Here is a 12,704-nt window from a genome sequence, read left to right as displayed (position 1 = left end):
TCATGAAGAATGGATAGTTTAGCAGCCTTCATTTCTTTTTTTTTTTTTTTAAAGATTTTATTTATTTGACAGAGAGAGACACACAGAGAGAGGGAACACAAGCAGGGGGAGTGGGAGAGGGAAAAGCAGGCTTCCTGCGGAGCAGGGAGCCCGACGTGGGGCTCGATCCCAGGACCCTGGGATCATGACCTGAGCTGAAGGCAGACGCTTAACGACTGAGCCACCCAGGCGCCCCAGCAGCCTTCATTTCTTGAAACAAAGAATTGCAGACCATGAATTAGGCTTTTGCAATACTATTAGTTAAATTCACTCCTGCATTTGATACCTGGATTAATACACTCCTGGCTCTATATATACCTTTGAAAGAAGTTTCATTCTATTCCCAAAGGGACTTTAAAAGAAGACAAATCATCTGATACAAGCTTTACATCATCCATGTGCCAACAGAATTAACTACATTCCAAGTGTCATTTCACACAAGTCCTGATCCTGTCTCCTTCAGTAGTCTTATTCATTCAAATAAGCAATATTTATTGATCACATTCTGTGTTCTATGTTTAAAGCACTGTAGGCAACAGGAAGATGTATAAATCACATTCTCAACAATTAAGCTGCTGCAATCTCACATGAGAAGATCAAGAATATAAATGAATTCCATATGCAACTTTCAGATTTCTTCCTGAAAAATTTTCTTACATAAAAATTATTTTTCATGTGAAAAACAGGTGCAGCTGGTATGATACATGGATAGCGTGGCACCAAAAAAAAAAAAAAATTAAAGACGAAAACAAAAACCATCGTGAATTTAAAATACATAGTGAAATGGGGTGCCTAGCTGGCTCAGTCATTAAGTGTCTGCCTTCAGCTCAGTCATGATCCCAGGATCCAGGGATCGAGCCCCGCGTCGGGCTCCCTGCTCTGCAGGAAGCCTGCTTCTCCCTTTCCCACTCCCTCTGCTTGTGTTCCCCCTCTCGCTATGTCTCTCTCTCTGTCAAATAAATAAATAAAATCTTAAAAAAAAAAAATTGTGAAAAAATAAAATTGTGGAAGATATCTTCATTTCCATTTTTCTGCCTTTAATAATTTATTTATATTTATGTGGAAAACTAATAATAATCATACATTTAAAAATAATTACATTGGTGCTCACTTCAGCAGCACATATACTAAAATCGGAACAAGACAGAGATGATTAGCATGGCTCCTGTGTGAGGATGACAAGCAGATTTGTGAAGCATTCCAAAATTTTGCAGATAAGGTCCTTTACCTTTGATCCTCATCCTAAGTCCCATCCACAGAGATAACCATTATTACCAGCTTAATATATATCTTTTTCGGGGTGCCTGGGTGGCTCAGTTGGTTAAGTGACTGCCTTCGGCTCAGGTCATGATCCCAGAGTCCTGGATCGAGTCCCACATCAGGCTCCCTGCTCAGCAGGGAGTCTGCTTCTCCCTCTGACCCTCCCCCCATCATGTGCCCTCTCTCTCATTCTCGCTCTCTCAAATAAATAAATCTTTAAAAAAACCTATAAAAAATATATATCCTTTTGGATTTTTTGGTGTGAATTCATATGGATATATATGGATATATATATCCATAGAAAACAGATGTTTTGTTTTGTGTATGGGTTTTTACATAATTATCACACTATTAAAATAAATTCCATTGGACTATGAAACAGTTATACTTTCACAATCAGAACTGATAAATAAAAAAATACTTCTGTTCGCTTCATTTTCTCATACACATTCTTAAAGATAGCCACACATACTCAAATAAGCACTGAATGGTCTTACTTTACCTTTCATCCCAATCTAAAAGAGAAATCCCTATGTGCCTATCAAAATTATTCCACCTCTGGAAATCTGCACTCTACATTGACACATGGTAGGTCAGTTCAATAATTATTTGGTTAGCCAAGTAAACATTTCAAAATGAAGATTCTCAGCCACACTGACAACGTTCTAGCCACTATGTAAACTAATATTTAAACAAGGTTCCTGTAGATAGATCATGGCCGAGAGTCCCACTGGATAATGCTCAATTGGTATTTCCTTTTCCAACAAAAACCATAGAAACACGTAGCTTGTATCTATGAGAAGTATACTGTGTACCTAAACAGATTTTTTTACATAAACTTCAGGTTTTATCCTTCTCCTTTGCAATTCTCAGGATATGACAGAATTGACAAATAATTATTGATATTAGAAAGAGCAGTGGAATTTTTCTTTAAAATAAGATTTACTACTATGAATAGTAATGGACTTATTCTTTAAGAAAATTTTTTAATTGCATTTGTACCTTCTTAAAAGGCTCAGAGCATAGTCTGGAAAAATATAAATGTAAAGAGCTGAAATGTATCATCATTCAAATTACTGATGTCACTTGGAAAATAATGAAGGCTTGGGAATTGGTCTGGGATTTAAGATCAGTAGTACTTACTTTTATGTTTACAATGAAAGTTTATTGCAATAAATTAAACTCATATCCTAGAGAACAAGAGGGTAGAATCTCCTTAGAAAAAACCAGTAACACAGACTACCATGGCCTATATCACCACTAAATCAATTTGTTTGATGGTATTTTGCCTAGCTAGTCCTGCCAAGATATAGAATGTATTTCCTAATGCCTTCCATGAAATCAGATTCATGTTTCATAATCATTTCACTTCTCAATATTAAGAGGACTCATCAAAATTAAAGCTCTTCCCATCATCCCATTGTGAATTTATATTCTAATTAGTAAAGATTCTACATGCTGTTCTTCTGCTTTTTTTTTTTTTTTTTTTAAAGATTTTATTTATTTATTCATGAGAGACAGAGAGCGAGACAGAGGCAGAGGGAGAAGCAGGCTCCCCATGGAGCAGGGAGCCCGATGCGGGACTCGATCCCAGGACCCTGGGATCATGACCTGAGCCGAAGGCAGACGCTTAACCGACTGAGCCACCCAGGCGTCCCTCTTCTGCTTCTTATAGGGTAACTTTTTTTTTTTTTAAAAGCAGTGTCTTTCAAGATAAACCTAGTTTATTCTTTTCCTGGATTAGGAGGAAAAAAAAAAACCCCAGCTATAAAAGACATTTTGGGGGACCACTAAGGATATTTGATATTGTTGTTATTGATATTATATTATTAAATCAGTAAGGGGCGCCTGGGTGGCTTAGCTGGTTAAGTGACTGCCTTCAGCTCAGGTCATGATCCTGGAGTCCCTGGATCAAGTCCTGCATCGGGCTCCCTGCTCGGCAGGGAGTCTGCTTCTCCCTCTGACCCTCCCCTCTCATGTGCTCTCTCTCTCAAATAAATAAAATCTTTAAAAAAAAAAAAATCAATAAGAAGTTTTTTGGGTGATTAAGACATTGTGATTCTTTAGGAAAATGTTCTTAGTGTTAGAAGAGACATGCTAGGATGTCTGGGTGGCTCAGTTGGTTAAGCAACTGCCTTCGGCTCAGGTCATGATCCTGGAGTCCCGGGATCGAGTCCCGCATCGGGCTCCCTGCTCGGCAGGGAGTCTGCTTCTCCCTCTGACCCTCCTCCCTCTCATACTCTCTGTCTCTCATTCTCTCTCTCTCAAATAAATAAATAAAATCTTTAAAAAAAAAAAAAAAAAGAAGAGACATGCTAAAGTATTCAGAAGTGGGGTGCCTGGGTGGCTCAGTCGTTAAGCATCTGCCTTCAGCTCAGGTCATGATCCCAGGGTCCTGGGATCGAGCCCCACATTGGGCTCCCTGCTAGCCAGGAAGCCTGCTTCTCCCTCTCCCTCTCCCACTGCTTGTGTTCCTGCTCTCGCTGTCTCTCTCTCTGCCAAATAAATAAAATCCTTAAAAAAAAAATAAATAAATAAAGTATTCAGAAGTAAAGTGTCATGATATATAAAGTAAAAGCAAACGTGGCAAAAAGTTAACTGGTAAATCTTGGTGAAGAGTATAAAGAAGTTAATTATATTATTCTTTCATTTTTCTATGGCTATTAAAATTTTCAACATGGGGTGCCTGGCTGACTCAGTTAGTGGAGCATACAACTCTTGATCTCAGGGTCATGGGTTTGAGCCGCACACTGGATGTAGGGATTACTTAAAAATAAAAAAAAATCTTGGGGCGCCTGGCTGGCTTGGTCAGTTAAGTGGCTGCCTTTGGCTCAGACCATGATCCTAGGGTCCTGGGATTCAGGCCCACAGTGAACTCCCTGCTCAGCAGAGAGTCTGCTTTTCCCTCTCGCTCTGCCCCTCTGCTATTTGTGCTTTCTCTCTCTCAAATAAATAAAATCTTAAAAAAAGAAAAAGTCTAAAAAGAAAAAGGAAAAAAAGAATTTTTCAACATAAAACTTTAGGGAGAAAAGCACCATTGATTTTTAAAAACTTGAACCAAAAGTTAGCTTTATCAAATAAACTTATGAACAAAAAGGGTTACTAGGCCTCAATTTGTAATTTTCTCCTAAGTAATAATGTTATAAATCAGAACTTGTCCACTGAAAACCAAATACCAAAAGCATTTCCTACTCATAAAAGCATTTTAAACAGCCATGTATTAGAGCAGTTTTGACAGTATGAGAAGAGAAAATGCATTACATGTACATCAAGAGGGTAAAGTTTTCCCAGTTAACTACAGGACTTACCTATCCATCTCATCGTCTCCTGGTAGTAAGGGTGGGAGGGGCAGAGGAGGCAACGTTGAAGTTTTTAGGTGTGGAATAGCAGCTGTTACAGATACTTGAGTCTTCACAGAAACCTGTGCAAGGGGCTGAGAATTTGCCTGAGAGGACAAAGTAGATGTCCTTGGGTGAGTAGAAGGGGGCAAAGTTGAAGTACTAGAAGCAAGAACCTGACTAAATGCTGGTTGGGGAGGAGGCAGAGGAGGTTGCTGTGGAACAGCTGGTAGTGGAGGCAAAGGTGGCAAAGGGGGTGTTTGAGGTGGAGGGGTAGTAGTTGGTAAAGGAGGTGGAGGAGAAGTAACTGTGGGGACAGGTGGAGGGGTCTCCTTTTCTGATGTCTCTGCCTCTTTTGGAGTAACAATCTCCTCTTTCAATGCTATGGGTTTAGAGTCTCTTGATCCCTGTGCTTTCAAATCTTTAATAGGATGCTTCTCAGAGTTCTCATCCAACTTTACTTTCCCTGTATCTAAAGAATTTTTGACTTCTGTATTTAGATGTGGTACATTCACCAGTTCAGTATCTGGGGCAGATTTTTCCAATTTTACACCTCTGGTTAACTTTTTAGACTCCAAGCCTGAATCCTTAGCCTCTACTAAACTGTTCTCTTTCCTAGGCAAAAATATAGGTGAACCCTTGGATTCCTTTCCATCCATTTTTGCTGCAGCAGCAGCAGCTGCTCTTTCCTTCTTTTTCCTGCTGAGTTCAGCTCCCAAGCTGGAGTTCAATGGAAGCCTGACAGGTGAGATGCTGGAATGTCGACTGCGTGACCCGGATCTCTTCTTTTTACTATGAGAAGATGAGTGTCTTGAATATGCGGGACTTCTACTTCTAGACTTCATGGATTTCCTACTGGAAAAAGAAAAAGGCAGTTTAAAATGGATAGCTGACAGCAATATATAGGAAAATACATGAGTTAAGCTATGGAGCACTGTAACTTAAGCTACTTTGAGTAATTTAGCAATCTTAAAAATGAATTAGGTACCATCAAACAATAATAATAATAACAACATATCAGTATTGGTTAATTAACTGTAACAAATGTACCAGACCAGTGTAAAATGTTAATAACAGGGGAAACTGGATGCAAGGACAAATAGTTCTTTGTACTATCATCACAATTGTGTGTGTGAATCTAAAACTGGTCTAAAAAATAAAGTTTACTTAAAAAATAGATTACAAGGAACTAAATGCTGTAGGACAACACATTTCATTCATATAACACTAAAATTATCCATTACTTATCCAACTCAAGAAGATGGGTATTTTTTTCCCATGTTGGAGAGCACCCATATTCACAATGATTACTTTTTTGGAATTTTGGTTTAAATCTCTGATGAAGTGAAAACATGATAAAAAAAAAAGTCATACTTTATATTAAAGGTGGGTTATACCAATCAGGAAGTTAAAAGTAACTAGCATGCTTCACCAAAACCTAATTGTTTCAACTAGAGAACTATTTGACAGATCCCAGGAAGATTTTGTTCCCTGAATCCTCAGTCGATAATTAAGTTGTGCCTATAATAAACAACCCCTAAGATACAAGAGTTATTAGGATTTGCAAAATAAATAAACTGAAAAAGTTGTCTTACCAAATAATTTATCAGAAGTTCTCAAAACTATAATGACTTCTGGTATTTTCATATATAAAATGATTTCCAATCAACTTTTTAGGAACTCATAAAGCAAGGTACTGTTGCATGTTCAATTTATTTTCTTCATTATTAAGAATTTGGAAATCCATGAGGCAGATTCTTCTTCTTTTTTTTTTTTTAAGATTTTTTATTTATTCATTTGAGACACAGAGCTAGAGCATGAGCAGGGGGAGAGGCAGAGGGAGAGGGAGAAGCAGGCTCCCCGCTGAGCCAGGAGCCTGATGTGGGGCTCGATCCCAGGACCCTGGGATCATGACCTGAGCGGAAGGCAGATGCTTAACCATCTGAGCCACCCAGGCGCCCCCAGATTATTCTTAATTGAAACCCAACCCCCATTAATTCTTTTTGTCTTTTCTTTTTTTTTTAAAGATTTTATTTATTCATTTGAGAGAGAGACAGAGAATGAGAGAGCATGAGCAGGGAAGAGTGGCAGAGGCAGAGGGAGCAGCAGACTTCCTGCTGAGCTGGGAGCCCGCTGTGGGGCTGGATCCCAGGACCTTGGGTTCACGACCTGAGCTGAAGGCAGACGCTTAACCATCTGAGCCACCTAGGTGCCCCTCTTTTTGCCTTTTCATAAAGCCTAATGTGCTCAGGCCTCAATGTGAGGGGAGAAAAAATAGCACTAAAAACGTGACTGAACAAAACATCATTTGCCCAGTAGTCTAAAATAAATTGTTCCCATTCCAGATCTTCAATATCTCCCTTACCTTTGGTCATTAGTAGTACTGACATAATTCAAAATGTTTCAAAACAAATAGTACATATGTGTAGGCGAAATAACTCACATGATATTAGCCATGGTTTTCTTATACCTACACTGCTTTTTGGAAGTTTTAGTTAAAATGCAAGTCATTATTGGAATAGAAGTACTCAAAACAGCAATAACAACATATATATGAACATGAGGATATAGAATACTGAAAAGTGGTTAAGTGGCTTTACGAAACATCCACTTATTCTTCAGAAAACTAATACTTCTTTTGTAAATAACTGGATGAAACCAGAGGTTTTCTCTCACTGAATTGGAGTTGGGATAAAACTACCATCTCTATTATCCCACGATAAACTTCTAAAGTCCCAAACACTAAGTAACGTCAGAACCACATGCTCTAAAAACTAGTTTCTTTAATCATTCAGCATTACTAAATCTTCCTAAGGAACTCTGCTACAAACCCTTCAATTTTTGAACAGAAGCCTACTGTTAATAGAACATTCTGATGGCCATATACTTATGGCATTTTTAGTGATACAAATGCTATATTTGAGGTCAAGATCCACTCTTCAAGAAAAAAAGCGACAAGGAAGGGGGGTGGCAAGAGGAGACAACCAATAGGTAAATGCAGGCAACAGTAAAAACTTCTCAAAAACAAATGTATTTTCCCCCTGATGTGAGTTAGGTTCTATCCATCTGAAATGAAATTGCTACTATTAACCACTACTAATTTGGAGGATGCAAAGACATTGCATTTCTGGCAAGGTATTTTCAGTCTTTTAAAATGATGTTGCTTATTTAATTTTTACTGTCTCCCAAGGAAAAAACAGAGATATCACAGAAGGGATCTGTATGCTCTACTCTAAGAAATTTTTGTACTTACTGTCTGGAATTCCAATGAATGAGGAAAAAATCTGTAGTGCACATATACAAACATATAACGCTCTCTAAAACCCAACTAAAAATATGCATGTGACTCTAAAATTATATTATGTTTATATATAGGGTTTATATATTGTGTCCTATGCTATCATATTGTGTCTCCAATTCGTTCCTGATTTATTTTTTACCATTACTGCACTAGGTCCAATTAACTGAGTAGAGAAAGAGAGAACGTGAGATATGAATCCAAAAGGAATCACTGCAAAGCAAGTTCTTTCTGAAAGTCATTTTAGTGTTTTAGTCTTAAGTGCACTTCCATATTCGCAAAACTCATGACAATAAAAATTCTCAAAACAGCCTTAATGAAACTACTCCTCAAGAAAACAAGTATTCTGAGAATATTTCTTATGTTTCCTTAAACAACTAAGCTACTTTATAAATAGCACACTTAAGACATCCATTTCACTATATATAAATTTTACTCTCACCCCTTCAAAAAAAGTCAACTCTAGCTAATGCTATACACAACACGCTAAAATGCTTACAGTGAAGTATACTGATGTCTGCAACTTTGAGATGAATCAAAACAAAATATGGACTGATGGAGAGATGGGTGGGTATGATAAAATATATAGCATATATTAATTGTAGAATCTAGGTAGTACATATATGGATCCTCACTATAATTCTTTCAACTTTTCTGTGTTTGAAAAATTGTGATAAAATGGAGGGGTGGTTGGGGGGAGGGGGAGGACTAAGGAACTTTTAGACCCTGACAGGTAAGAACTCTGCAGTTTGATTAATTCAAACTAATTTATGAATAATTATAACTTTAAGTCAGCAAAAATTACTCATATTGACATATAAAAGACATGCATGGATTTTTACAAATTAGCATAATTTCTCCCCTAGCATCCAACAATATTTCTTCGCTAAGACAGAATTTACTGACCTGCTCCAGGTAACCAGAAACTGTGCTATACACTTCATATTTACTAGCTAATTTAATCCTCACAACTACTCTAGAAGTAGGTAGTTATTATTTCCATTTTACATATGAAGAAACACGGGCAGGGAAAAATTAAATTATTTGCCGAAGTTCACAAAGCAAGATTAGGATTCCATTCAGGTATAACCCCAAAGCCCATGTTCTTTTGTGGACAAAGTGAGTCCACAAAGAGGGAGGTACATCTCATCATCTAGAAATAAAAACAGTTTTCAGTACTAATCCATTTTAATGATTAAATTTCAAACTAACATGCCTTTCTTGCTAAAATATGGTAAAGGTACTATTACCATTTTTTAGAGAAAAATTTTGATCACAGGGTAGGTCAATGGTGATGCTGTAAAGAAAATCAAATTATCCTTGGAACCAACTTCTGCTAAGCTATGTATCAACAAAAGGAAAAAGGAATAAACAGCTGAATTTCCACTAAAACATCAGTTTAAAGACAGGAATTAAGAAATAAACTTACAGCTTTGGAGACTCAGTGGACAGCACACGCACAAATGATAGATGACCTAGGCAAATAGCTTCAAGATAATACGAATGAAAATTTATAATTTCTTACATCGCCAGTCAGGTCCAGTGAGGTCTAAAGCACGAATACCAAGGTGATTTAAGACAATGCAACAGAAATTGCTAGATAAGCTCTGGGATAAGCTCAGTTATCAACTCTGTGTACTCAATAAGCAGGAGCTTACAACTTCAGATTCCACGCCTGGAAGTACCTACCTTTAGCAGTTTTAGGCATGTGAACTCTCCACTTCTCAAATTCTGGGTTAAGAGAAGACCAGATTCACCTACCTGGGTCCAACTAACCAATAACTAAGTGTTCTAGTCAATAAGGAAGACTGGGGGCTTCAACCAAACGTGAACATGACTAACTGCCAGTTCCTCATGACCCAGCCTAAGTAAGAAAGGGCTGTTAGACAAATAGCTCACCTGGGGAGTGGACTCCGACTCAGAGACCGTTTGCTCATGAAAGGGCTGCTGGACCGTCTTCGGCCATAGGGACTGGGTGATCTCCCACTGTAAGAGCCACTCCTTTCATAGCTGGAAGAACGTCTCCGACTATAGGGACTCACAGATCTTTGTCGTCTACTGTAGGGACTGGGTGACCGGGTGCTGGACTGGTAGGCCGAAGGCTCCTTGTAAGGCGGGCTAATTGACTGCCTTCTTGAGGTACTTCCAGGACTCTTCTTGTAGGAGTCATAATTGCTAGAGGTGTGAGATCTTGGGGGACTAAGGTCATAATCTTGGCCATAAGAAGCTCCTGAGGGGCTATCATCTTGCTTGGGGCTGTCAGACCATTTCCTATGGGGACTCCTGGATCTCCGTTTGGGGCTGTCCATTGTTTTGTAGCTTTTGGGTGTTTCCCTTTTCCGATGACTTTTACTCCGGTCTTTGTGCCCAGACTTCAACTCACGTTCTTTCCGGGTCTTCTCCTTATGGAGTTTGGATGACCTGGATTCCTTGTTGCTGCTGCTTTTGGGTATCTGTGCCTTCCCATAGTCCTCATTCTCCTCATTTGAACGCTTTGAACTTCCTGATACCCGGTCCTTCATCGATCCCGATTTGCTGGAGACTTCCTGGTTTTTTTCTTTTTCTGTTTGTTTAGTTTTTAGTAAGTCCCGGGAACGTCTGTGCTGGTGGTGACGATGTTTGTGCAGGCGGTCACTCCGATCAGTTCCACGACGTTCATCATTCTCCCTCCTGTCTAGTTTGAAGGCCATATCGTCAGAGAAGGTATCTGAATCAGAGCTGATGTCATCATACTCCACCAAAGGTTTGATAATTGTACCCAAAGGTGCTGCTTCGGGGGTCACCAACCCCATGTCTTTGGAGTGCTTGGATTTATGCCGCTTGTGCTTCGACACCAAGCGGTGACGCTCTCTGCTGTTGGAGCTGCCACCTCCCGATGACGGCTGCAAAGTTCCAGAAGCTCCTCCACTCCCGTCCTTCTTGCCCCCATGTCTCTCTGGATTGGGCATTCCCTTTCGCCTGGCCTCAAAAAGGGGAAAAAGTTCCCCAGCACTCCAAAAAGTAACCCCCACCCTCCCCCCCAACCCCACGCCTACCAAAGCGCCCCTAGAAGGGGGTGGGGAGGGAAGGGACGGTAGCCCAGGCTCCTCCTCCCTCCCGGCTCCTCAGCACCCTCCTACATGAGGTGGGGGGTGAAGGAGCCAGAAAAGAAATGAGAGTTCTTCAGCAGTGGAGTTGCGAGACAACGGGTAGCTGCTCAAGTCTGTTTCCCCTCCTCCCCCCGCCGAGCCAATCCTCAGGCCCGGGCGCCGGGGAGGTCGAGGAAGTAGGAAGCCGACGGCCCCGGGCTGTGGGGCCGACTCCGGCTCTGGGGCCCTGTGAAGACTGCGCGGGCCCTTCCCCTACCCGGTAGCCCGGCTCGGGGCGGCTTCCTGTCGCTGGGGTCCCGCGGCCTAGGTGCCTCACGCCCCCTTTGTCCCTCGCTCCTGAGGGAGCCCCTCTTCTTGCCTCCGCCTCACCTCAATACCTCACACACTCACTCGCTCCCTCACACAGACTCAGTCACACACTAGGTTAAACCGAAACGGTACTTGAGGGGGGGAGGGGGCAATTCCAGGAAATACCGCGAGAATCCTGCGGACTCTCGCGGTATTTCGTGCTTCCCTTTCACCTCTCACCACGGCTTGCTCAAACAACGCGAGACTAGATCCTGAACAAGAAACGCGTTCCGCCAGATTCTCGCGATAAGCTCCCCGCTCTCCATTTGCGCAAAGCTTTATTGAAACGGCGGTAGAATTTTTTTTTTATTCAAAACTTTATTGATAACTCATTGAACAAATACTCCCAGGCTCCGGCACAAAACTAATTTTGCATATTTCATAACAACTCTTTCAACTACCAGGATGAAAATATTGTCAACAGGACAAAGGGCGAATGTGGGGACATTTCAACCCAAGTCCTTAAGTATTAACAATGCTTCCCACTTCCATAGAGTATACTATAAGCATTATCTCTAATTCTCATACTACTCTACAAAACACGATATCCTCTTCCCTATTTTACAGATAAGGAAACTCAGAGTCACCGAAGTTAAATAACTTACTCGAGGTAACAAAGTTAGTCCAGCAAGTGCCAAAAACAAGATTCAAATTGTCTTAACACCAAAGCACAGCTCTTGTATAGTGTAGCACTTCCTCTCTCCACTCTGTTTAAAATCTTAACCTGAAAACTCATCAACTCTTGGGATCATCTGTGGCTTTTCTGGAATCATTTAGCCTTTTATTTTCACACAGAAGATTATAATTATGAACAAGTAGAATATAGTATTCATGAGCAAGAAAATAAATAATATGTGCCCTTCATTTTTTACTTTTCAGAACTTTGCACACATGAGCTCATTCCATCTCCACAACAATCATCTGAAATAGGATTGTATATGTGAGGAAACTAAGGCACCAAGAAGTTAAATGACTTATCCAAAATTCTTCATTCTTTTCTTCATCAAATTTATCTATATGAGAATTTAAGGCCCTCCTCTGTGAAATAGTGTCCTTTCCCATAAGGCCATCAAGCAAGATCTAGAGAAAATATTCATATTTTTCATATCTCAAATGTCATAAGAATGATATAGAGCACTGCAAAGGTTCTAAAGGAGGTTGGGAGTGTTAAGGAAAAGCTTTATAAAAGTAGGCCTTTTGAGTTGGATCACGAAGACTAGGATATGTATATGCAAAGATGGGAAGATCAGGGACACCTGGGTGGCTCAGTCAATTAAGTGTCTGCCTTAGGCTCAGGTCATGATCCCAGGCTCCTGGGATTGAGTCTTGCAT

At 40.1% G+C, this 12,704-nt stretch overlaps 1 protein-coding gene and 1 non-coding gene across 22 annotated transcripts in view; one reads left to right on the top strand and one right to left on the bottom strand.

Moving 5' to 3' along the window:
* CDK12 (cyclin dependent kinase 12) overlaps positions 1-11,513 on the bottom strand; it is a 77,453-nt gene extending 65,940 nt beyond the window's left edge. For 20 of the 21 annotated variants that reach the window (XR_006793239.2, XR_006793241.2, XR_010408572.1 and 17 more), the window contains exons 1-2: positions 9,835-11,513; positions 4,608-5,492 (exon numbers count right to left, since the gene is read on the bottom strand). Coding sequence is in view for 3 of the 21 variants with exons in the window: in XM_045888988.3 (XP_045744944.1) it covers positions 4,608-5,492; positions 9,835-10,883 (1,934 nt within the window). In the remaining 18 variants the exon portion in view is untranslated. The remainder of the gene's footprint in view (positions 1-4,607; positions 5,493-9,834) is intronic. The other variant, XM_045888989.3, reaches the window with a different exon arrangement.
* On the top strand, positions 1,143-1,249 carry LOC123854857 (U6 spliceosomal RNA). The gene has a single exon (XR_006793407.1). It is a non-coding gene; the product is annotated as a U6 spliceosomal RNA (small nuclear RNA).
* Positions 11,514-12,704: the final 1,191 nt, after the last annotated feature.

This window comes from Mirounga angustirostris, unplaced genomic scaffold (assembly GCF_029215605.1).
Source record: "Mirounga angustirostris isolate CCGP_5_RB_7025 unplaced genomic scaffold, mMirAng1.0.hap1 SCAF_17, whole genome shotgun sequence".
In the NCBI taxonomy this organism is placed as follows: domain Eukaryota; kingdom Metazoa; phylum Chordata; class Mammalia; order Carnivora; family Phocidae; genus Mirounga; species Mirounga angustirostris.
The sequence above is the reverse complement of the archived record's forward strand: the minus strand, read 5'-3'. Positions and strand labels throughout refer to the sequence as shown.